Source organism: Bubalus bubalis, chromosome 18 (genome assembly GCF_019923935.1).
Source record: "Bubalus bubalis isolate 160015118507 breed Murrah chromosome 18, NDDB_SH_1, whole genome shotgun sequence".
NCBI classification, from domain to species: Eukaryota; Metazoa; Chordata; class Mammalia; order Artiodactyla; family Bovidae; genus Bubalus; species Bubalus bubalis.
Genome location: NC_059174.1, coordinates 51886281 through 51912602, shown reverse-complemented (window position 1 = coordinate 51912602; position 26322 = coordinate 51886281). Strand labels below are relative to the sequence as shown.

The following is a 26322-nucleotide window of genomic DNA, read 5'->3' as shown; positions in this document are numbered from 1 at the left end:
AGTTATGACAAACCTTGACAGCATATTAAAAAGCAGAGATATCACTTTGCCACCAAAGGCCTGTATAATCAAAGCTATATTTTTTCCAGAAGTCATGTATGGACTGAACTGAACCATAAAGAAAGAAGACTGAGCACCAAAGAACTGATGCCTTTGCATTGTGGTGCTGGAGAAGACTCTTGAGAGTCCCTTGGACTGCAAGGAGATCAAATCAGTGCATCCTAAAGAAAATCAACCCTGACTATACTTTGGAAGGACTGCTGCTATAGCTGAAACTCCAATACTTTGGCCACCTGATGCAAAGAGCTGACTCATTGGAAAAGACCCTGATGCTGGGAAAAATGGAAGGCAAAAGGAGAAGAGGGCAGCAGAAGATGAGATGGTTAGATAGCATCACTGACTCAATGGACATGAATCTGAGCAAACTCTGGAGATGGTGAAGGACAAGAGAGACTGGTGTGCTGTAGTCCATGGGGTCGAAAAAAGTCGGACACAACTTAGCAACTGAACAATCACAAGAACAGGTCAGGATAAGACATTGACATTTTAAGAGATCGGAAGACTTTGGAGGGTTTTGAGCCAATGTGATAAGATTTGTGTTTTAACAGAATCACCTGGAAGCTTGTATAATTAAGCAAATATGAACATATTTCCTTATTCTTTTCTTATGTATATAAGGAATTTATTTTGTATATGTGTGTATTTTCCTTATATATACATACATATGCATATTTCCTTATATACATGTATAAATATTATATATATTCCGTATACATAATTTCCTTATTCTTTCCTCCCACATTGAAAAAAAATAAATAGTAGCATTGTTCTGCCTTTTCCTGCTTTTTACCTAGCAACACATCTTGGTGATCTTTCTAGGCAAGGACACAGCATTCATTCATTCATTCATTGGTTCTTTCATTCACAGCTATGCAGCATTCCAATGCAGGAACCCACAATAAATTGTGAACCTGTCCTCAGCAGATGAGCCCTTTGGGTGTTTCCCACTCTTTGCATTTGCAAACTATCCTCTGATGAGTGACCATGTCCACGCCATTTCCCACGCCTGTGACAGTATCAGTTCCCTAGGTTCCTAGAAGCTGATTTGCCTGGTCAAATCACATGCACATTTGTGGTTTTGGAGGATACTGGCTAGGTGTCATTCAGTACTCTTTCCAGCCAGCTAGGAACGCGCAGTGTTTCCTACCCAGGGAATCCTGTGGTAGTGAACTGAAGCTTTTACAATCTCAGATGTGAAGTTTTGTCCTAGACGATTTGATGTAGGGACCTGGAGGCAGGGTGGGAGGGTTGGAAGGGAAAAAGAGAAAAAGAGGGAGGGGGAGTGGCAGAAGGGGCAGGGGAGAAAGGGAGAGAGGGAGACAGAGGCAATGGGGGCGGGGGAGAATGGAAGAAGGTGAGACAGCAATGATTCGGTGGGGGCTCCTGAATGCGACTCCCTTGGTTCAAATCCCACCTTCACCAACTAACAGCTGGTGATCCTAGGCAACCTGTATGGATTTCTTGCCTCCTTTTTCTCATCTGGAAAACAGGAGCTCCCCAAAACATAGAGTGATGGTTAAATAAGTTATATGGATAAAAAGGTTATTTATTTTGCTGCTCTGACAAATGGCAGCAGTTATTACTGACGTCCTGGGGCTTGGGAGGCCACCTTGTATGGCCTTGCCGTGCACCCTGGTTACGAATGACAGTCTTGGGCAGCAGAGTCATTCAGTGCTGTGCAGGACGAGGACCTCATGGCAGATAATAAAGCTCATGTTCCTCATGTGGAAAATAGCAGTGACGTGCCCTGTTGTCCTGCCCTCTTTGCGGTTTGGGACAGAGAATGGGGGGCTGGGGTGGGTGAGGGCAAAGCTTTCATCTTCTGTACTCCGAGGCTAGGCAGGAAAAGCTGACAGAGAAACCCCCAAATAAAAACCACTTTCCTGCCCTTCCCCAAGGGCTACCAGAGCACTCACTTCCTCCCTCTCCCCTCCCACCAGCCCCGCTGACCTCACTTCTATTTGGGATGTACTGGTGTCTCACAAACCCACTCCAGTGTTCTTGCCTGGAGGATCCCAGGGACGGGGGAGCCTGGTGGGCTGCCGTCTATGGGGTCGCACAGAGTCGGACACGACTGAAGCGACTTAGCAGCAGCAGAGGCAGCAGCAGCAGGTGCTTCGCAATGGTTGTTCCCCTCTATCCTTCCCTTCCAAATCCCACAGTCCTCTCGCTCCCCCGAGGAAGGAAATGCAACCTTCCTGCCCTTCCCTCTGCCCACAGATGACTCATCAGAAACAGCTTTTGATGCATTCCTGGCATTAGCGGGAACAAGTCCCAGTTCTAAATCCTAGCTGACTAGTTCCTGCATGACCTGGCCCTTGATCAAAGGCTCTTCCACTCCCCCTTTATGTGTCAGCCAGACGGAAACCCTTGTAATCCTTTTAAGCAAACCATATTTATTCACCTTCAGGCCAGAAGACTTTCTCTCTGGTCTTCACTAGTTAATGGCTCCCACTTCAGGTCAAGCCACCCCCTCCTCCAGGAAGCCTTCCTGGATTCCCCAGGCTGGGTTACCCCTCCTCAGGTCTCCCTGAGCCCCCTGAGCTCAGCCTTGCCCACTCTGAGTTATCACTCTCGAGGGATGGATCTGTCACCTGCTGGGCTGTAAAGTTCCACGGAGGCAGAACCCAGGTTGTGTAACTGACAGCTTGGCAGTGACAATTCAACTTCCTCATCTTGTAAAATGGAACTAATAATAGCATCTACTTTCCAGGGTTTGGGGAAATGATGTGTTAAAGCCCTTCAGTACAATGTCTGGTAAATATCAGTTTCAGGATATATGGCTGCTCTTGTTGTTAATCATCTTAATGTGTTCTCCAATACAGCTGACCCCTCCCACAAAATGACCTCTTAGAGCCCCAGACTGGATCAGGAGCCCTCTCTAGGTTCTCATGTCCCAGCTCCAACTACTCTGGGTTGATACTATCTGGGGATGGTTCTGTCTCCCCCAGTGAACTGTGAGCCCTGGGACGACAGGGGCGTGGCTGTGATGGTCACCTCTGGGTCCCCAGTACTGCCCAGCACAGGATTCAATATCAGTGGACAGAGGAAGGCGTGCTGGATGAATGAATGAATGACTTTAGTGATTATATGATCTCTGATTGTTATATAACCTTAATTCCTCTTTCTTGCTCTAGCATATACAATTATGTTTTCTGTAATTACTGTAATTTAGACAAAACTTACTCATTGACTTGTGTGGCTCAGGTGGTAAAGAATCCACTTGCAATGCAGGAGACCTGGGTTCGATCCCTGGATTGGAAAGATCCCCTGGAGAAGGGAAAGGCTACCCACTACAGTATGCTGGTCTGGAGAATTTCATGGACTGTATAGTCCATGGGGTCGAAAAGAGTCAGACACAACTGAGCAACTTTCACTTTCACTACTCATTGACTTGTGTCGGTGTATATGACAGATAGGTAGAGAGTGAGCTTGAGAGAACTTGAGGAAGAGCCTTTGACTGTGTTTCAAAGAGGGAAGAAATTGAGGGTGGGCTGGAAGTTGGGGAGGGGGGAAGGCTGAGAATTTGGGCAAGAAATGGGCTGGATGCTGGAGACTGAATTTGTAAACTATTAAGAAGAGACCAAGTCTGTCTTGTTCATGGCAGTATCGCTGGCCTCTAGCACGAGCCTATCACACAGATGATGCTCACCACATATTTCTTGGCCCAATGAATGTGTCAGACATTGTTAAAATAGCTCAGAAATGTTGCTGTGCCTCTGTAATTGTGACTCATAGTATACTCTGAGTAAGCCTAAAATTCTTTTGGTTCCCATCAGAGAGTACAGAGAATGTGACACCTGGCTGATGAGCAGCAGAAGCAAATATGGGGTTGCTGACATCACTCTCATGCCCAAGCTCTCAGCAGGTGTCAACGATCAGCGCAGGCATTCTTTCCTGGGGAGCGTGAGTAGGTTCCCAGAATTCTTAATACTGATCTTGGAGGACCCACTGCCAGTGTATCAACAATGGCAGTTGAGGGCTTCCCTGATGGCTCAGTGGTAAAGAATCCTTTAACAGTTTAGGAAACATGGGTTCGATCCCTGGTCTGTGAAGATCCCATATGCTGTGGGGCAACTAAGTACCACAGCTACTGAGCCTGTGCTCTAGAGCCTGGGAACGGCAACTACTGAAGCCCGGGTGCTCTAGAGCCCAGGCTTGGTAACAACAGAAGCCACAGCTCTGAGAAGCCCATGGACTGCAACAAAGAGTCGGCCCTGCTTGCCACAACTAGAGAAAAGCCCACACGGCAGTGAAGACCCAGCACAGCCACAAAGAAAGAAAGAAAGAAAAAGACACTGGGAATTAAAACAATGATAACTTTAAAAAAAAAAATGGTAGTTAAGAAGAAATGTATTTGTCATCCCTGGCAAATAGATGTGAAAAATAAGAGTTAGGGAGAGAAATGATGGCTGGAAATTATAGTTAGGCATTCCCTATGCATTTGGGTTTGTTTATTCGCCTTCTCTGAGATCCTGGATGCCTTGGTTCACCACATGAGGACAGAAAAGAACTACATTAGTGTTTTGCTCCATGCCGCAGAACTTTGGGGGCTCAAAAAGTGTTTCACTGTCTTCTATCCATTCATTGATTCCTTTAGCAGGTGTTTATTGAGTGCCCATCATGGCCTGGCATTACTGTAGTTTCTGAGGGCAAGATGCTGAGCCAAGGGAGACACAGTTCCTGCCCTTTGGGACTTCATTCTTGACCAGGGAGACAGACATTGTCAAAGTGTCACCCAAACACTTATAAATCGGCAACTTTCCCCCACCTCCCCCGGCCACACACTGTGTAGCATGTGGGATCTTAGTTCCCCAACCAGGAAACCAACCTGCACCCCCTGCAGAAGAAAAGCAGAATCTTAACCACCGAACCTCCAGGGAAGTCCCTAAGGTGGGAACTTGTGATGACTATTGAAGAGGGATTTCCTGGGTGTGTGCAGCTAGAGTGAAGTGAACTGAAGTGAACTCGCTCAGTTGTGTCTGACTCTTTGCGACCCCGTGGACTGTAGCCCACCAGGCTCCTCCGTCCATGGGATTCTCCAGGCAAGAATACTGGAGTGGGTTGCCATTTCCTTCTCCAGGGGATCTTCCCGATCCAGGGTTAAAGCGTCTGCCTGCAATGCAGGAGACGCTTTAACCTCTGAGCCACCAGGGAAGCCTGGGTGGGGGAGTGAAATCCAGGCAGGTGGTGGTGACTGAGTTGAGATTTTTTTAATGACTAGGAATTAACTGGTTGAAGAAAGGTGAAGAAACTTTCCAGGCAGAGAAAATAGCACGTGCAAACGACTGGTGACATGCGAGCACTGCGTTGAGTACAACTGGCTAGCTGTTCCCCTAAACCTATTTCCTCTTATTTCCAGGAGCTCAGGAAGATTTAATTTCTCAGAATCTCTCATAGTACTATGGTCATATGACCCAGAGCAGGGCAGAGACTCAGGCTAGAAGCATAGTAGGTTCGGGAATGACTGTGTAGGGACAGTGTCCTCAGTGACCTGCAGTGAACTATGGTATGAGTGGGTGATACGCTTTTATTGGGTCACACTGCTGACATTTTGGAGATATTGGTTACAGCAGTTATCCAGCCCTGACTAAAGACGGTGCAGCTGGAGAGGGGCGACAAGGGGGCAAAGTGAGACTAGAGATGTGAGCGGGTAATTAACAGTGCATCACTTCATGGCAAATAGAAGAGGAAAAAATGGAAACTGACAGACTTTATTTTCTTGGGCTCTAAAATCACTGTGGATGGTGATTGCAGCCATGAAATTAAAAGATGCTTGGTCCTTGAAAGGAAAGTTATGACAAAACTTGACAGCATATTAAAAAGCAGAGACTTCACTTTGCCAACAAAGTAAACAGTTAAAGCTATGGTTTTTCTCCGGTAGTCATGTACAGATGTGAGAGTTGGACCATAAAGAAGGCTGAGTGCTGAGGAATTGAGGCTTTCAAACTGTGATGCTGCGAAGACTGTTGAGATTCCCTTGGGTAGCAAGGGGATCAAACCGGGAAATCCTAAAAGAAATCAACACTGAATATTCACTGGAAGGACTGATGCTGAAGTTGAAGCTCCAATACTTAGGCCACTTGATGCGAAGAGCTGATTCATTAGAAAAGACCCTAATGCTGGGAAAGATTGAGGGCATGAGGAGAAGGGGGCAACAGAGGATGAGATGGGTGGATGGCATCATCGACTTAATAGACATGAGTTTGAGCAAACTCCAGGAGATAGTGAAGGACAGGGCAGCCTGGTGTGCTGCAGTCCATGGGGTCGCAAAGAGTCAGACATGACTGAGCGACTGAACAACAACAACAAATTAACAGTAGAGTCTTGTGGGGTCATGTGACCAAGTTCTGACCCCTGGAATGTGAGTACAAGTGATGTGAGAAACTTCTCATGTCACCTTTGATGGTTGTGCCATCAAAGGAAGGCAGTGAGACTGTCTCCAACATTGCCACCTCCTTCTGGCTGGAATGGGGACTTGGTCATGCATTATTCTGACTGTTTAACACCCTGGGGATGGCTAGACCACAAGGTAAAGAAACCAGGGCTCCTGGATGACGTCACCAAGCACAGCTTCTATGCCATTCTTGGCTGCATCCATCAGGACTGTTACATGAGAGAGAAACCCACTTCTATCTTGCTTTGTTTTTCTGGCCATGCTATGTGGCATACAGAATCTTAGTTCCCTGACCAGGAATTGAACCCATGACTTCTGCATTGGCAGCATGGAATCTTTCCTTTTTTTCCTTTTAAATATTTATTTTTGGCTGCACTGGAGCTTAAGTTTTGGCACACAGGCTCTCTAGTTGTGGCATGTGGGTTTAGTTGCCTCTTGGCATGTAGGATCTTAGCTCCCTGACCAGGGATGGAACTTAGGTCCCCTGCAAGGTGGATTCTTAACCACTGGACTGCAAGGGAAGTCCACTTCTATCCTGTTTAAGCCTCAGTGATTTGGGGTCTCTGCCAAGCTTATATCCTGTCAAGATGGGGGATCCCTGGGAGAAGAGCAGGTTGAGAGGATGAGCTGCGAGTTTGGGACAGATCTTGGAGGTAACCTTGTCTCATCAGTTTCTGCTCCTCTTTGAGTCTCCTCTAATCTGAAGGCAGTTCAGCTTTCTCTCTGCCCTCTCCTTCTACCCCACATCTAGTCTAGTCTTCCTTCCTTGCTTCTGCCTATGGACACTGAGCTCATCATTGGCAGATGTGGCTGCCCGGGAGGGAGAGAATTCCTGCCCAGAGAAGGAAAGTTCCAGTTTGTCTTGTTTTTATCTTTCTTTTGTCTGGATACAGAACATCTACACAATCAGAGCCAGAAAACCAGAACCAGGTGTGGGATTCTCAGTTCTTTCTTGTTTCTGATAGTTGCATTCCCCAGCCTGCCCACCCCCCGCCCACTGCCACCATGGGAAGTTGGCATATTATTTTCCTTGTTCCTGTCTCACACTTTCATCGTGGCCCAATTCATTCAAGCCTATATATGGTCACAGGCTCTCTTCCAGCCACTCAATCTCTGTTTTGCCAAGTGGAATTTATTTATTATTTTGTTTTAACATTTATTACTTATCTGTCTGTGTTACATCTTAGTTGTGGCCCTTGAGATCCTTCCTTGTGGTGCGTGGGTTTCTCTAGTTGTGACGTATGGGTTTAACTGCCTTGAGGCATGTGTGATCTTAGTTCCCTGACCAGGGATCGAATCCTTGTCCCCTGCACTGGAAGTCAGAGTCTTCCACTGGACCACCATAGAAGTCCCCCAAGTGGCATTTAAATATTTGACTTTATGGCTTAAATCTTAGGGTTAGATATATCCATTAGGAGTAGGCCAGGTTGGGACTTCTCTTGTGGTCCAGTGGCTAAGACTCTGAGCTCCCAATGCAGAGGACCCAAGTTCAATCCCTGGTCAGGGAACAAGATCTCACATGCTGCAAGTAAGACCTGGTGCAGCCAAACAAATAAATATTTTAAAAAAGGAATAGACTGGGTTGCAAAAAACAATGGAACTAAAACCAGATTGGCTTCGGCAAGATAGACTTTTGTTTCTTCTTTCATGTAAAAGGACCTGGACATGTGTTTAAGACAGGGCTAGTTGAATAGCTTCACAAAATCTCCAGATATCTGTTTTTCAGTGGAGGGTTGGTAAATTATCTCTCTGGAAAAAACTGTCCTGATTTGTAGTAATTCCCAATTTCCTTAGTGCAAATATCACTATAAGAATTGATTTCAGTCTACCAACATGTCATCATTGAATGTAGAGTTAGGAAGAGATGAACACAGTAAGTTTTTTTTTTTTTTTTTTTTAAGATTATTGATGTGGACCATTTTAAGTCTTTATTGAATTTGTTACAATATTGCTTCTGTTTTATGTTTTCTGGGTTTTTTTTTTTGTGTGTGTGTGTTGTGTTTTTTTTTTTTTTTGCCCTGAGACATATGAGATCTGTTCCTTGATCAGTGATTGAACCCAAGCCCACTGCAGTAGAAGCCCAGAGTCTTAACCACTGGACTGCTGGGGAATTTCCCAAAGTAAGTTCTTGTGAGCCGGCACAAGCTGGGTTTGGCACACTTCACACTTGCCACTCTGTCCTCCTCCATGTGAGATGGTCGCCTCCTGATCCTATATATCTGCTTGGTTCCAGTCATCACATTCTCATTCCTGCCAACAGGAGAAGATGCTCCTTCACCTGAAGGGCATGTTCTGCAAGTCACACATAACCCTTACACATTTTACTGACAAGGTTGTTTTTCTTTCCCCTTGGACATCATGTGCCCAGCTGAAACTGAAGATTTGGTTATTACAGAGGGAGGAGAGAATGAATTCTGGGACTCTGAGGGTAACTGCTCCCACAATTGCTGAGAGTGGGCTCTTCTGCTACAGCCAGATGATCGTTTACCCTCCACGTGGGGTTAGGGGAGGGGCCTCAAGATGCCTGACCTTTTTATTTTTTTCTGATAGAGAGACAGAGTGAGAGGAGTTCAACTCAGGTTGTCATTCCTGTTAAACTCCAACTTAGAGAAGGCTGGAGACTCAGTCAGTGCTTTCATTTCTGAGCTTTTGAATTTTCCTAGTGGTGTGGTTTTAGTCTCTCATTCATTCATTCAACAAACATTTAATTGAGCACATACTGTGTAGCAGATACAGGTCTGGCTATCATGGGGCTGACATTTAACATGGAGATGTTGCTGTTGGTGAGTTGCTAAGTTGTGTCCAACTCTTTGTGACCCCATGGACTGTATGTAGCCCACCAGGCTCCCTGTCCATGGAATTTCCCAGGCAAGAATACTGGAGGGGGTTGCCATTTCCTTCTCCGGAGGATCTTCCCAACTCAGGGACTGAACCAGAATCTCCTGCTTGGAAGGTGGATTCTTTACCACTGGAGCCCCCTGGGAAGCCCTATCATGGAGATAATTGTTAAACTATCAATTGGTATAACCAATAAATATTTAATGACATAATGTGCTAAGTACTATAAAGCAGAACAGTCCTATGGGCAAGTTCAATTAGGGGAGTGAATTTATAACAGAGGTGGTCAGGAAATCTCTTTGAGAAAATGTGCACAGTTTATTTTTAGTGAGGGAGGAACATCGTAATGATTCTCAGCTGTTCTACAGCCCTGGCCAGCTGTTCTCTAGCTGGTGGCCAAGTGGCAGCTGCAGTCAACTCTGAGACCCAGGGAACCAGCTGTCTTCACCACTGCCCAGGCAGGAAATGATTTATTTGTCCTTTATAGTAGAGGGATGTGGGAGGGCAGGATGCCTCAGGTAGGAAAGGATCTGGTTCAATATTAGGGGTTTCTGAGCAAATCTGGACCCTTGGATAGATCAGGGCAAGGACCCCAGAACTGCCACAGAGTCAGTAATATACACATATGGCTGCTGGGGGATTTATTATTATTATTTTCTAACAATTAGGAGTTTGAGTTGCACTGTCCAATGCAATAGCCATTAGCCACGGGTGGATATGTAAATTAAAATGAATTAAAAGTCAATTAAAAATTCAGTTCCTCAGTTACATGATGTCCATTTCAAGGGCTCAATAACCACTTGTGTTGGATAATATTGCAGTGGACAGTACAGATATGGACACTTCCTTCACCGGAGAGTGTTCTTGGACAGTGCTAGTCTAAGAAACAGGCTTTGGTATTGGGCAGACTTGAGCTGGCATCGCACGTGGCTGTGTGACTTTGGGCAAATCACTTGCCCTCTCTGTACCTTGCTTTTAGCTTATGTACATGAACACAAGGACACCTCCCTGACATAGGAGGGAGTAATGGGAAGGGGGGGTCTGGCTCCAGGGAGGGAGCAATGGGGCAGTAGAATGATTGGAAATAGGGATTTCAGAGCCCAGGAGCCCATTTTCAGCCATGCCGAATGGCACGTGGGCTCTTAGTTCCCCGAACAGGGACTGAACCCACGTCCCCTGCGTTGGAAGCACAGTGTCCTAGCCACTGGACCACCAGGGAAGTCCTACTATGTAGTATTTCACTGTGGAACCCGTTGTCTGAAAATACACTGAATTTGATTGGAAAACAGTTATCGATGCTCCCAAACTTTTATAAAAACTGTTCGATAAAAGCTGAAGATATACATATTCTACAACTGTGAAATTCCACTACTAATTATATACTGAACAGAAATGTACACATGTTCCACAAAATATATATTTTGACGGGATATGGTAAAACAGCTGTTAGTATTTTAATACCATGGGAAAATTCATGATTCAGATCTGCTTATAATGTCTCCTTTTGTCTAGATTCATTTGTCTGTATTTTTATTTTTATTCAATTTATTTAAACTGAAAAATATCCCAAATGGTTCACCCATCTCTTTGTTGTCAGCCAGACCTACAATGGAGAGAGAAATAATAATAATAACAAAAATAGCCATAATAATAATACACGTGGCTGACATTTTTTGAAGGCTCACCATGTGCCAGGCACTATGAACAGTATCTCACTCCCACCATTTTATGTAATCCACACATCTACCTTGTTTTTTTTTTTTAATATTTATTTATTTTTATTTTTTGGCCACATGTGGGATCTTAGTTCCCTGACCAGGGATCAAACCCATGCTCCCTGCAGTGGAAGCACAGAGTCTAAACAACTGGATCACCAGGGAAGTCCCACATCTATCTTTTATTTTAAAAATTTTTTTTAATTTAATTTATTTATCTGGCTGTGCCAGGTCTTAGTTGCCCCATGGGGGCATGTGAACTCAACTTTTAAGTTGTGGCATGTGGGATCTTAGTTCCCAGACAAGCGATTGAACCCACGACCCCTGCATTGGGAGCACCGTGTCTTAGCCATTGGACCACCAGGGAAGTCCCTCACACACCTACTCTTTGAGGCAGATATTATATTACCATTATCCCTGTTTTACAGATGGAGCACAGAGCAGTTAAAGGGGTCACCCAGAGTCCCAAAAGCTAGCATATGGCAGAGCTAGGATGAGCTTAAGGCGTCAGGGCCCAAGAACTTAATTGCAAACCTACAGGGAATCTCCCTTGGCCCTTGGTGGGTTTGGCAGGCCTTCTTGGGGGTGCTTCTCAGTCCAGACCCCTCTCTTCTGGAGACTGCCTCTTCCCACCGGGAGAGTCAAGAGAGCCATGCTTGTTCTCATGACCTCATCTCCAAGATCCCAGCTGATTGGACAAGGCTGGTTCCTTCTGGATGACGTCAGCAGTGGTCTGTCATAAATAGGTCTTGGCCAGAATGGCAGGGAGGACAGGAAGTGACCCCTTCTGCTGTTCATGGAGGCAGGGACTCTGAGTAGTCTGAGTGAACATTTTCATACTCCCTGATATCTCACCTTTCCCCTCTAAGAATATGACTTTGGAGTTAGACCTGGGTTTGATTCAGGGTCAACTCTTTGTTAGCAGGATGTCTTTGGGCAGGTTGATGGATTTTTCTGCGATTTAGTTCTACTCATGTGGAAAATGAGGACCATATCCCAGGCCCTGCTTTAAAGTCTTTTTTTTTTTTTTTTTTGCTGTGAGTCTTGTAGGATCTTAGTTCCCCACCAGGGATCAAACCTGTACCCCCTGCAGTGGAAGCGCAGAGCTCTAATTACAAGACCACCAAGGGAAGCCCCAAAAGGCTTGAGAAATCCAAATGAGAGCCCCATGAGTCAGGTGCTATTAATACCACCCCCATTTTGCAGATGCACAAACTGAGGCTGCAGGAGTGGTGGCTGCACAACGGCGCAGGAGCAGCCAAGAGGAGCTACCCCATGTCCAAGGTCGGGGAGGCGGCCGAGAGGAGCTACCCCACGTCCAAGGTCAGGGGAGGCGGCCGAGAGGAGCTACCCCACGTCCAAGGTCAGGGGTGGCAGCCGACAGGAGCTACCCCACGTCCAAGGTAAGGAGCAGTGGCTGCGCTTTGCTGGAGCAGCCGTCAAGAGACACCCCATGTCCAAGGTAAGAGAAACCCAAGTAAGACAGTGGGCGCTGAGAGAGGGCATCAGAGGGCAGACAAACTGAAACCACAATCACAGACAACTAGCCAATCTGATCACACAGACCAAAGCTTGTCTAACTCAGTGAAACTAAGCCATGCCGTGTGGGGCCACCCAAGACAGGCAGGTCATGGAGGAGAGGTCTGACAGAATGTGGTCCGCTGGAGGAGGGAAGCAAACTCCTTCAGTATTTTGCCTTGAGAACCCCATGACCAGTATGAAAAGGCAAAAAGACAGGACACTGAAAGAGGAACTCCCCAGGTCAGTAGCTGCCCAATATGCTACTGGAGATCAGTGGAGAAATAACTCCAGAAAGAATGAAGGGATGGAGCCAAAGCAAAAACAACACTCAGTTGTGGATGTGACTAGTGACAGAAGCAAGGTCCGATGCTGTAAAGAGCAAAATTGCATAGGAGCCTGGAATGTCAAGTCCATGAATCAAGGCAAATTGGAAGTGGTCAAACAGGAGATGGCAAGAGTGAACGTCGACATTCTAGGAATCAGCAAACTAAGATGGACTGGAATGGGTGAATTTAACTCAGATGACTATTATATCTACTACTGTGGGCAGGAATCCCTTAGAAGAAACAGAGTAGCCATCATGGTCAACAAAAGAGTCCGAAATGCAGTACTTGGATGCAATCTCAAAAACTACAGAATGATCTCTGTTCGTTTCCAAGGCAAACCATTCAATATCACAGTAATCCAAGTCTATGCCCCGACCAGTAATGCTGAAGAAGTGAAGTTGAACGGTTCTATGAAGACCTACAAGATCTTTTAGAACTAACACCCAGAAAAGATGTTCTTTTCATTATAGGGGACTGGAATGCAAAAGTAGGAAGTCAAGAAACACCTGGAATAACAGGCAAATTTGGCCTTGAAATACTGAATGAAGCAGGGCAAAGGCTAATAGAGTTTTGCCAAGAGAACGCACTGGTCATAGCAAACACCCTGTTCCAACAACACAAGAGAAGACTACACATGGACATCACCAGATGGTCAACACCGAAATCAGATTGATTCTATTCTTTGCAGCCAAAGATGGAGAAGCTCTATACAGTCAACAAAAACAAGACCAGGAGCTGACTGTGGATCAGATCATGAACTCCTTATTGCCAAAATCAGTCTGAAATTGATGAAAGTGGGGAAAACCACTAGACCATTCAGGTATGACCTAAATCAAATCCCTTATGACTATACAGTGGAAGTGAGAAATAGATATAAGGGACTAGATCTGACAGAGTGCCTGATGAACTATGGACGGACGTTCATGACATTGTACAGGAGACAGGGATCAAGACCATCCCCATGAAAAAGAAATGCAAAAAAGCAAAATGGCTGTCTGAGGAGGCCTTACAAATAGCTGTGAAAAGAAGAGAAGCAAAAAGCAAAGGAGAAAAGGAAAGATATACCCATTTGAATGCAGAGTTCCAAAGAATAGCAAGGAGAGATAAGAAACCCTTCCTCAATGATCAGTGCAAAGAAATAGAGGAAAACAATGGTTTCGAAAGACTAGAGATCTCTTCAAGAAAATTAGAGATACCAAGGGAATATTTCATGTAAAGATGGGCTCAATAAAAGACGGAAATGGTATGGACCTAACAGAAGCTGAAGATATTAAGAAGAGGTGGCAAGAATACACAGATCAGATCAGATCAGTCGCTCAGTCGTGTCCAACTCTTTGCGACCCCATGATTCGCAGCACGCCAGGCCTCCCTGTCCATCACCAACTCCCGGAGTTCACTCAGACTCACATCCATTGAGTCAGTGATCCCATCCAGCCATCTCATCCTCTGTCGTCCCCTTCTCCTCTTGCCCCCAATCCCTCCCACCATCAGAGTCTTTTCCAATGAGTCAACTCTTCGCACGAGGTGGCCAAAATACTGGAGTTTCAGCTTTAGCATCATTCTTTCCAAAGAAATGCCAGGGCTGATCTCCTTCAGAATGGACTGGTTGGATCTCCTTGCAGTCCAAGGGACTCTCAAGAGTCTTCTCCAACACCACAGTTCAAAAGCATCAATTCTTAGGTGCTCAGCTTTCTTCACAGTCCAACTCTCACATCCATACATGACCACAGGAAAAACCATAGCCTTGACTAGACGGACCTTTGTTGGCAAAGTAATGTCTCTGCTTTTGAATATGCTATCTAAGTTGGTCATAACTTTCCTTCCAAGGAGTAAGCGTCTTTTAATTTCATGGCTGCAGTCACCATCTGTAGCTATACAAAAAAGATCTTTATGACCCAGATAATCACATGGTGTGGTCACTCACCTAGAACCAGACATCCTGGAATGTGAAGTCAAGTGGGCCTTAGGAAGTATCACTACGAACAAAGCTAGTGGAGGTGATGGAATTCCAGTTGAGCTATTTCAAATCCTAAAAGATGATGCTGTGAAAATGCTGCACGCAATATGTCAGCAAATTCGGAAAACTCAGCAGTGGCCACAGGACTGGAAAAGGTCAGTCTTCATTCCAATCCCAAAGAAAGGCAATGCCAAAGAATGCTCAAACTACCGCACAATTGCACTCATCTCACACACTAGTAAAGTAATGCTCAAAATTCTCCAAGCCAGGCTTCAGCAATATGTGAACTGTGAACTTCCTGATGTTCAAGCTGGTTTTAGAAAAGGCAGAGGAACCAGAGATCAAATTGCCAACATCCACTGGATCATGGAAAAAGCAAGAGAGTTCCAGAAAAACATCTATTTCTGCTTTATTGACTATGCCAAAGCCTTTGACTGTGTGGATCACAATAAACTGTGGAAAATTCTTCAAGAGATGGGAATACCAGACCACCTGACCTGCCTCTTGAGAAACCTATATGCAGGTCAGGAAGCAACAGTTAGAACTGGACATGGAACAACAGACTGGTTCCAAATAGGAAAAGGAGTACATCAAGGCTGTATATTGTCACCCTGCGTATTTAACTTATATGCAGAGTACATCATGAGAAATGCTGGACTGGAAGAAACACAAGCTGGAATCAAGATTTCTGGGAGAAATATCAATAACCTCAGATATGCAGATGACACCACCCTTATGGCAGAAAGTGAAGAGGAACTCAAAAGCCTCTTGATGAAAGTGAAAGTAGAGAGTGAAAAAGTTGGCTTAAAGCTCAACATTCAGAAAACTAAGATCATGGCATCCGGTCCCATCACTTCATGGCAATTAGATGGGGAAACAGTGGAAACAGTGGCTGACTTTATTTTTCTGGGCTCCAAAATCACTGCAGATGGTGATTTCAGCCATGAAATTAAAAGACTCTTATTTCTTGGAAGGAAACTTATGACCAATCTAGACAGCATATTAAAAAGCAGAGACATTACTTTGTCAACAAAGGTCCATCTAGTCAAGGCTATGGTTTTTCCAGTAGTCATGTATGGATATGTGAGTTGGACTATAAAGAAAACTGAGCACCGAAGAATTGATGCTTTTGAACTGTGGTGTTGGAGAAGACTCTTGAGAGTCCCTTGGACTGCAAGGAGATCCAACCAGTCCATCCTAAAGGAAATCAATCCTGGGTGTTCATTGGAAGGACTGATGCTAAAGCTGAAACTCCAATATTTTGGCCACCTGATGCGAAGAGCTGACTCATTTGAAAAGACCCTGATGTTGGGAAGGGTTGAGGACAGGAGGAGAAAGGGATGACAGAGGATGAGATGGTTGGATGGCATCATCGACTCGATGGACATGAGTTTGGGTGGACTCTGGGAGTTGGTGATGGACAGGGAGGCCTGGCGTGCTGCGGTTCATAGAGTCACAAAGAGTTGGACACGACTGAGCAACTGAACTGAACTGAACTGAAACTGAGGCCCAGAGCAGGGTGGCGACTTGCCATGGCCTCACTTTGGGTAAGTGACAGAAGGGGGATTTGGACGCAGCTCCAGGACCCTCTCCTGTTTCTTTGTTTCCCTGGGGCTACTTTGGAAACTGACTAGTAGGGTGGGGCACATCGGGGGTCCATGTCATCCTCTCTGAATGAACTTTATGCTCCCTGGGATAAGGCTGTTGGCTTGGCTTCAGTCTTGCTGCAGAGAGAGCTCTGTGCCTTGTGGAGGCTGAGTGGATGGGAGGAAGGGAAGGCAGGTACCTTAGCTTCTGGATGAAGGTGAAGAGCACGCTTCCAACCAGTACGAAGCCTGCCACAGATGCAGCCACGATGAGAGCAATGGCAGATCCTCCTGACAGGGAGAGCGGGGGCTTCTGAGAGATGGGTGCAGGTTCTGTGGGTTCCACGTCAGCTTCTGGGAACCAAGAAGGGGAGAGACTGGAGGAGACACCCTCCCTCCATACCCCCACGTCCCCCACCATTCCACCTCCTTCCTCATCCTCCCCTTCTCCATACCAGCTTCCTCCCTGCTCTCTCGTCTCAGTCTCTCCCCAAACCATCTCATCACCACACAGAAGCCAGAGGGTTTTTTAATTTTTTTGGCCACATCTTGTTATGTGGGATCGTAGTTCCCTGACCAGGGATCGAACCCATGCCCCCTGCGTTGGAAGGACAGAATTGTAACCATTCGACCACCAGGGAAGTCCCCGGAGGGGTCTTTGTAAAGTCCACACTTGACCCTGTTCCTCTCCTGCTAAGAACCTTCCCGTGGCTTCCCAGGACTTCACCTTGACCTTCAAGAATCTGAGTCTGGCTAGTCTCATCTCTCTCTACCCTCTACATTTATAACTAAGCCTTGTTGGATTCTATTTAACTTTCTACTTCCCTCTCCTACTTCCAAGCCTTTATCTGTGCCCCTGGAATGCCATTTTCTCCCCCTGGCCTGGACAATTTCTACGTGTCCTAGTACCAACTCAGATGTCCCCTCTTCCAGGAAGCCCTCCCTGATTCCCTTGCTGGGTCGGGCGCCCCCTTGGGTCTCACAGCTGGAGTTCCCCCACCCCAGCCCTGCCCACTCTGGTCATTACTGTTTGTGGACAGGCCTGTCCCCTACTGCACTGGAAGTCCTGTGATGGCAGGACCAGGACTGTCTCTGTTACCAGTTGTCCTCGGCACTGCCCAGCATAGGCCAGTCACATAATAGGTGCTCAATAAACATTTCCTGAACAGTTGATGAACAAGGGAAGGGGGTCTTAGAAGTACTGTCATTCTCAGTGAACGTATCAGGGTCACCAGGTGCTCCAAGATTTATATTTTTTCTCGCAATAAATTACCTAAAATCGAATCCTGAAACCTCCCACTGAACCATGGCTGGGGAGAGGAAGCAGGTCTAGGAATGTAGCCAAGCCAGGCTTTCCACCCTCTCCATCTTTCCCTTGCTCTGGACCTTGGCTCAAGTGATTCCTGCTGCCCACATGCCTCCCCTTCTTCTCTAGGCAGCTCCTCCGCACCATTCTATGAATAGAAATACTAAAAATAACATGCATGGCTACTGCTGCTATTTAAAGCACCAGCTAACTAGCTTCCAGGGTTTACCATTTCAGCAATTACCTTAACAGCAATTTTGTAGAGGTCTACACGATCACATTGGTTATACACAGGAGGAAACTGAAGCTCCAGAGAAGGGACACCACTTGTCCTAAGTCACTCAGCCAAGAAGGCACAGGGGCAGGAACTGAACTCCACTTTGGCTCCCAAACAACTTTTTTTAATCCCAATAACTGGCTCATCTTGTGATTGCTGTCTGAGCCTCTGTACACACTCTTGCCTCTGGTAACAGGCACAAAATTAATAACAATAGGGATAATACTGATCATAGCAATGATACTAATTCATGTTTATTGAGCACTCATTAGTGTTCCATCGGAGAAGGCAATGGCCCCCCATTCCAGCACTCTTGCCTGGAAAATCCCATGGATGGAGGAGCCTGGTAGGCTGCAGTCCATGGGGTCGCTAAGAGTCGGACACGACTGAGCGACTTCACTTTCACTTTTCACTTTCATGCATTGGAGCAGGAAATGGCAACCCACTCCAGTGTTCTTGCCTGGAGAATCCCAGGGACAGGGGAACCTGTTGGGCTGCCGTCTATGGGGTCGCACAGAGTCGGACACGACTGACGCGACTTAGCAGCAGCAGTGTTCCATAGTGCTATGCCCTCTTACTTTAAGCTGTTCACCTGCTTATCTCACTGAATGCTCACAGCTGTATTTTGGGGGTGGGCACTATTATTTTCCCAATTTATATTCCTCAGAATACTGAGGAAACTGAAGCACAGAGAAGTCAAGGCACTGGCCCAGAGTCACACAGCCAGCAAGTAGTGGAGCCAGAATTCAAATTCCAAAGCCCGTGCTTGGAACCACTCGTTACATTACCACCTTCATTTTTCCTGTGGCATGTGCTGAGATTCAGAGAGGCAAAGAGACTTCTCAAACACACACAGTAGAAAGTGATTGGAGCCAGGAGGACCCAGACAGCCGGCTCCAGATCCTGCCCTGAGCTTTCATTAGCATTCATGTCTTTGGGGCACAGCTTCTCATCTGTAAAATGGGCTAATAATCCCCACTCTGCCAGGAGGATGGAAGAAGGGGATGACATCTTGACTATAAAGGGTCTCAGAGGGAACTGCTCACAGAAGGCTCAGTGGAATCAGGAAAGCTGGCCACTGACCAGGGGTCTGGGGTCAGGGTGGGAGACTCACGTGGCAGCATGATAGTCACAGGCTGGGAGAGGTACACCCTCTCACTATTCTCAGCCAAGCATAAGTAGGTGCCCAGATCCTTCATGGACAACCTGTGGATGATCAGCCTTTCCCCAGTTCCACGAGGTCTCCCATTGAAGGTCCACCGTAGCACAGGTTCAGGTGTGATTAAAGCCGCCCACTGCAGGATCACAGAGTAGTTGAGTTCACTCCGGAGGATGCCTTGTCTATTTCCTGGGAATGTCACCAGCTGCACCCCATCGTAGGTGGCTGCGCAAACAAGGGGGCAAGGTCACATGGGTGGAGACCACTCAGAGAGGCCAAGCCCTTCCTCTGTTCACCACAGAGGCATTCGTTCATTCACTCACTCACTCATTCATTCATTCCTCAACATGTTTGGAGGGCCTGGTCTGTGCCCACTGTTGATCCAGACACTGGATGGAGCTGAGCTGTCCTCAGCGCATATGACTGCCAACACTGCATCTGTGGCTTCAGGGCGTTCACTGGCTGCCAGAGCCTGCTCTGCTCATGGAAGCAGCAGCCAAAGCACTGGAGAGTGGGCACACAGCCTTCCACAGTGACCAGTGTGGACTGGTACATAAATAACCCAGGTCCCCTGCCCTCAGCTGGACCAGGGTAAAGGCCAAGGAGCTTCTGGAGGAGTGGCTGGATTCTGGATTATTTTACAAGTAGAGTCCACAGGATTTGCTGATAGATTGGGTGTAGGTGAGGGTGGTGGTGGTCAAGGGGTCCTCCAAGGCTTGGGGCCTGGGCCGCTGGCTACTGGGAGGGCTCCTTACAGACAGCATACATCATCCTCACCATTTTTGTTATTATTGAGTCAATAAGTCATGTCCGACTCTTTGTGACCCTATGGACTGTAGCTCACCAGGCTCCTCTGTCCAGGGGATTTCCTAGGCAAGAATACTGGAGTCGGTTGCCATTTCCTTCTCCAGGGGATCTTCCTGACCCAGGGATGGAACCCACATTTCCTGCATTGGCAAGCAGATTCTTTACTGCTGAGCCACCAGGGAAGCTCCCCTCCCCACTTCCTCACCTTAGTTCTTTATTTTTTTTTTTTTTTCAGGTGAAAGACTCTGAGGTCTGGGGGTCTTAGGGCCAGGGCTCATGGTCACAGAGAGAGAGGCAGAGCTGGGATTTGGATCTGATGTCATGGTGAGTGCTGGGGACCTCCATATGGAGCTGATTACCATTCAATGCAATATGAAAAGTGAAAAAAACTTCAATCCAGCCAAAGAGCTCAGAGAAGTCTTCCTGGAGGAGGTGGTGCATGAGCTAAGGCTTGCAGGAGGAGAAAGAACCCACGGGTGTGGAAACAAGAATCAATGTAGGGGCTCAGTGGTAAAGAATCTGCCTGCCAATGCAGGAGACACAGGTTCGATCCCTAGTCTGGCAAGATCCCGCGTGCCACAGAACAACTAAGCCCCTGTGCTACAACTACTGAAGCCCATGCACCTAGAGCCTGTGCTTGGCAAGAACAGAAGCCACCGCAGGAGAAGCCTGCGCACCACAACCAGAGAGTAGCCGCCACTCAATGCAACTAGAGAAAAACCCACAAAGCAATGAAGAACCCAGCGCAGCCAAAAAGAAATAAAATTATTTTTTTAAAAAAGAATTGATGTAATAGCCATCTAGTTTGGACTCTTACTGTGAGCCAAGCACCATTCTAAATACACATTAACTACAGCTCGTTATATTACTGGCTTGTTATGTTACGAGTAAGACCCATGCTTGGGTGAAGTCGTTTAGTAGGTTGTTTTAGTAGGTTGTAATCTGTGGGGTTGCACAGGGTCGGACACGACTGAAGTGACTTAGCAGCAGCAGCAATCAGCATTTAGGGCTGCAGTCCATGGGGTCCCAAGGAGTCAGACATGACTGAGCACACTGAGTGAATAATCAGCATTTAAAATGTGAAATGAGCTGTAAAAGAAAGTATCAGAATGCATTACACTTAGCAATAATTGTTATTTTATGACACTTATAAAGACAAATGACTCGTGATTTGTAGATATATGAACATACAGGGTCATGATTTAAAAAACTTGAAAGCCACTGGATTTACTCGTTTAATCCTCACACCAACCCTACAAGGTAGATTTCATTGTTATCATCCTTTTAATGGGAAAACAAGGGCTCAAAGAGGTCAAGTCCCCTGAAATACTCATGGCGAACATTTGCTTACTCTGTGTGTTGCAGCAAAGATAGAAATGAGACTTTTCTGTTAAAGAAGGAAAATAAGGAACCAATGAACAGCCTGGGGAAATAGCATAAACTGGCCTGAAAGAGTTAAGCAATCCTAGTTTTACTTTAACTGCCACTGATTCACTGTGCACGCCTGCCTTTCACAAAGCTAATTCCTTAACCACTCTCAGACTCTGTGAGTTACACCCTGCACCTGGGATTCACCTTCCCCCACACTTCTTGTAACAATCCCCTATAGCATTCTTCCTTTCAGAAAGAAGATAATGGGCCAATAACCCTGGGAGACAGACAGCCAGAGTCACAGAGTCGCCTGATGTCAACTAGGGCTGTTTTGAAACTCTACAAAAGGAAGAAGAATACAAGACCTTTCTTACTTTGATCCTTATCACTTTTCCCAGACCATGAGCCCCATTATAATGATTATAAAACTCCTCACTAGCCCCTCCAGCAAGGACATAGTTCTTATAATAGAGTAAAAGTAAAAAAGTGTGTTCCCACTTTGCCTGGCAAAGAAATAAAGCGACTCTTTCCTCTTTCCTCCAAAACCCTGTCTCTGTATTTTTACCCGGCATCTCCCACAGAGAACCAAGATTTTGGCAACAGGTGTCAGGCACTGTTCTAGGTATTTGGTGTGGATTAATTCGTTTGTTCCTCAGAGCACTCCTACAAGGGTGGGTCTACCATGATTCTATTTTACAGAGGAGGATGCTGAAGCACACAGAGGGCAAGTCACTTTGCAAAGAGACGTGGCTAGGAAGTGAAGGAGCAAGGACTCAACGCAGGTGGTTTCGGTTTCAGAATCTGCACACGCTCTAGGCAGTTCTAGAAGAACTGGCCTTCAAATCACAGATATGTAGACTGATGGTGGTGGTTTAGTTGCAAAATCAAGTCGGACTGTTGTGACCCCATGGACTGCAACCTGCCAGGCTCCTCTGTTCATGGGATTTCCCAGGCACGAATACTGGAGTGGGTTGCCATTTCCTCCTCCAGTGGAGCTTCCCGACCGAGGGATCAAACTCCATCTCTTATGCCTCCTGCATTGGCAAGCGGGTTGGCAAGCGGGTTCTTTACCACTGAGCCCCCTGGGGAGCCCAGACTGATGGACCTCAGACTATTTCCCTCCCATTGGAGCAAAACCGGTCATGTGACTCACCTTGGCCAATAAAACATGGCGGAAGTACTGGCAGGCCGGTTCTGAGCCTGGGCCTCCAGGGCCTTTCAACTTCTGCTCCTTTGATAACCAAATGAGCTCAGGCTACCGGGCTGGAGGATGGGAAGGCTCGTGGCCCAATTACCCCCATCGCCCCAACTGCCAGCCAGGCCACTGCCAGACAGGGAGGAGGCCATTCTGCACCAGTGCCCAGGCAATCCTTCCAAACCTGCTGACTGCAGACACCGGAGTGAGCCTGGCTAAAATTAGCTGAGACCAGAGCTGTTCACAAGAATCAAGAGCTAAAAAAAAAAACTGGTTGCTCTTCTAAGTTCTGGGATGTTTGGAACGGATGATGGGTTCAGAATGGGTCCCCTGGGGCCCTGCGGACTGAGAACTCCGTCCCTCCCGCCCTGCCGTGGAGGGAGGTGAAATTACCCTTGATCGGTATCTGCTCCGTCGCACTCCTGCGTCCCCTGCTGGTTTCCAGTACCACCGTGTAACTGCCCGCATCTAGAGTCGTCACGTTTCTGATGATCAGGCTGCCCTGGGTGTCCAGCGTCTCCCGGCCAGTGTGGCCAGGTCCTGGGAGGCCCTCGGGAGAGAAGATCATGGCTTCTGGCCGGACTTCATGCCCTCGGAACCAAGAGGTGGCGAGAACCCTATCCAGGCTTCTAGGGACTGGCAGGTGGGCATCGGCTCCTTCAGTCAAGGGGTCCAGAGACACAGAGGAGAGCAGCTCCAAGGAGGCAGACCAGGTACTGAATGCGAGCAGGGTGCCTTGTAGGAGGGTGGGAGGGAAAAGAGAGAGCGAGGAAGCAATGGGACCAAAGGCAAGATGCTGCCCCAGCCGCTAACCCCGTGCTGGTGAGAATGTGTGCCATGGAGAGCTGATGTGACAACGGTGATAATAATAAATAAAAAGGGGCTTCCCAGGTGGCACAGTGGTAAAGAATCTGCCTGCCAATGCAGGAGACAAGGGTTCGATCACTGGGTTGGGAAGATCCCCTGGAGGAGGGCTTGGCAACCCACTCCAGTATTCTTGCCTGGAAAATCCCATGGACAGAGGAGCCTGGTGGCCTACAGTCCACGGGGTCACAGACAGCTGGACACAACTGAAGCAACTTAGCATGTACATGCAATATATATATATATATATATATATATATACACACACACACACACACACACAATACATATAAAACCTATATATATAATATATATATATATAATTCCATATGTGTATACATATGGAATTTCAGAGCTAGAACCATAGAGATAATTCCAGAAGTCCTACTTGACTGGAGCATAGCTATTTTATTTCATTTCTAACCTTCAATCAAATGTGAAAAAATCACTATTCAATTTTTTCCTGTTTGATCCCAGAACAGGTCCCTGAATCACTATATATAAATATAAATACACCAGAATGTTAAACTTGACTTCCATTGTTGCAGAATATCCCCAAAGTTTCCAGAGGCTGAGAACAAAAGAACAGACACCAAGAACTCCCTATTCCTAGCTGAGGTCTAGCTAACAGGGGTTGTTGTTGAATTAGTCACTCAGTCCTGTCTGACTCTTTGCGACCCCAAGGACTGTAGCTCGCCAGACTCCCCTGTCCATGGAATTCTCCAAGCAAGAATACTGGAGTGGGTTGCTATTCCCCTCTCCAGGGGATCTTCCCAACCCAGGGACTGAACCTGGGTCCACCTGCATTGCAGGCAGATTCTTTACCATCTGAGCCACCAGGGAAGCCCAGCTAACAGGGGTTACCCATCACCAGTTCTGCCAGCACCAGCCACTTTACCCCTGCCAAGAGAGCTGAAGAGCTCACAGAGAAGAGGAGATGGCTCAGAGTGAGGTTTTTTGGGGGACTGGAGGTCCCCGCTGGGGCTGGGAGTTTCTTCCACCTCCTGCTAAGTGAGGGGGGCTCCAAGGGAACCTCTTGGAGTGCTGGAGATGTGTGCTGTGGAGTTTGTGGGAACTTAGACCTGTAAGTCTTCAGGTGACAGATGGAGGCGGAGTGGGCAGGATGGATGTGGTCCATACCTCCTGCGTTTGGTGGGACAACAGAGATGTCCACGAGTTTCCCATGAGCCAGTGTGAATGCCGCTGAAGGAGCCAGTCAGAGCTCCGAATGGGGGCATCTCTGGAGCCTGTCCTGGCAAAAAGCTCCATAGGAGACGACTTGCCGGGTAGATTCCCCACCCAGGAAGATCTCTTCAACATGCCTCAGCCACACAGAAGGCCATGTCCCCACCTTATCACTACAGCAGTCAAGTTGAAACCTTCCTGCACCCTCCTTGCCTTCCTCTCCTCTGCCCATGGCCTTGGTGGGTGGAGGGGGTGGGCACAGACCTCACCTCTGGGTGGGGAGAAAGGACACAGAGAGACATAGGAACAAGGCCCACGACATCCCACTACATTCTCTCTGCAGCCTGACTCAGGTCCAAGCTGGGGCAGAAGTGAAATTCTCAACTGTGGCTGAAGTTTTGAAATTACACAGAACTGGACTTTTTAAGGACTGGAAAAAGAAGCAATTCATTTACTCTCCAAGAGGTAAATGTGGGTGGTTTCTGGAAAGTGTGTTCTTGGTGGCCAGACCGTCTGGGGCCAAGTCCTCCTTCTGTTACTTTCAAGCTGTGTGGCCTGGGGAGGACCCCTAACCTCTCTGTGTGTCAGTTTCCCGCTCTATGAAATGGGTCTCCTGTGGCTCTAGCCTCCTGGGGTTAAGAATGAACTGTTACTACACGAAAGCACTTAGAAGAGGCTGACATGGAGAAGTACTCAGTCACAATGGCCTCTTTTTATTATGATTGTTATACTATTTTCATTGTTATTGAAAAATTATTATTAGATATGGATTGCTAGGGTTAGACAGGGTGCTCTGGTGGAAAAGGGCTGGCGTGGGGGTACTGAATTCTTATTTTGCCTTTGCCAGCTGCCTGCTCTTGAGCAAGTGACCCCACCCTTATCTGAGCCTCACTTTACTCCTTTGTAAAAGGGGTCAATCACAGAGGCCTCTTGGGGATTTCAAGAGCTCTTGTGCATCGGTTGCCCATGCTGGATGGGCTGTAACATGACCAGAGTCAGAACTCAGAGTAGGGGCGTCTCTGATTTGGATAAAGACTCTCTTCCTCCCCAAGGATGTCTCCTCTTTGTCCCCAACCCGTGAGTGCAGCCCTTGTCTCTCACGCACCTGTTAGAAGCAGCCTTGTCCAGGCGGGGCTGTGGCTGGAGCTGGTGCCCAGAGGCCACATCATGCCGCGTTCTGTCCTGCAGCGGAGGCAGCTGCGCAGGAGAGGCCGCCTTTCTGGAGTGGGGTCTCCTAGACCACACAGTCAAGTACACAACCTTGGCCCCGCCCCTGCAAGGCCCCGCCCATTCCCTGGCCACACCCACACGGTGCCCAGCCTTGGTCTCCAGAGATGAGCTGGGAAGTCTCTTCTCTAGCACTGGGTTCGTGGCAGTGGTGGGTGGCGAGCAGGCTGGGGAAGGGTCTTTGGAGAAGAGGCTCTGGAGTTGAGCTCGCCTCTCTCTCCGGCTCCCGCTCCCAGCCCCTCTGGGCCGGGAGGACGATGAAGATGGAGAACTAGGACAGAACTGTCCTTGGAACCCCACATCAGAGGCGACGACGGGCCAAAGGTCATCAGGTAGGCGGGGAGCTAGGCCTCGTGCTGGCCTCCTGAGTTTGCTCTAGACCTTCAGACTATTAACTCTGAGCCTCTGTAAAATGAGGGGGTTGATAGTGCCTTCCCCAGGGTCAGAGGGGCCCATGTGTACAGAAATCAGGTGCTCAACAGAGTGTCTGGCATGTCCTAGGTACTCAAAAAATGGCCGTGGCTATTACAA

The 26322-nt window shown here is 47.3% G+C and overlaps 1 protein-coding gene across 2 annotated transcripts; it reads right to left on the bottom strand.

Annotated features, from left to right (window-relative positions):
* Positions 1 to 10761: 10761 nt before the first annotated feature.
* Positions 10762 to 25784, bottom strand: IGSF23 (immunoglobulin superfamily member 23). Of its 2 annotated transcripts, XM_044930730.2 has the most exons (5): positions 25670 to 25784; positions 22909 to 23250; positions 19098 to 19367; positions 16601 to 16754; positions 10762 to 10898 (listed from the first exon to the last, which is right to left on the bottom strand). In XM_044930730.2, the coding sequence occupies exons 1-5, from the start codon at positions 25731 to 25733 to the stop codon at positions 10889 to 10891; spliced, it is 840 nt and encodes a 279-aa protein (XP_044786665.2). In that variant the 5' UTR covers positions 25734 to 25784; the 3' UTR covers positions 10762 to 10888. The 2 variants fall into 2 exon arrangements, with proteins under 2 accessions (XP_044786665.2, XP_025124069.3); XM_025268284.3 differs by lacking the exon at positions 10762 to 10898 and having other exon boundaries at positions 16273 to 16754.
* Between the last annotated feature and the right edge of the window lie 538 nt (positions 25785 to 26322).

Bases quoted from the DNA above. Each gene is read 5' to 3' on its own strand.
- IGSF23 (XM_025268284.3), bottom strand. From the start codon at position 25,733: ATGATGTGGCCTCTGGGCACCAGCTCCAGCCACAGCCCCGCCTGGACA. The intron at 23,251-25,669 runs GTGCGTGAGAGA...CCCTCCTACAAG, and splicing joins GACAAGGCTGCTTCTAACAG to GCACCCTGCTCGCATTCAGT. The intron at 16,755-19,097 runs GTGAGTCTCCCA...CTTGGTTCCCAG, and splicing joins TGTGACTATCATGCTGCCAC to AAGCTGACGTGGAACCCACA.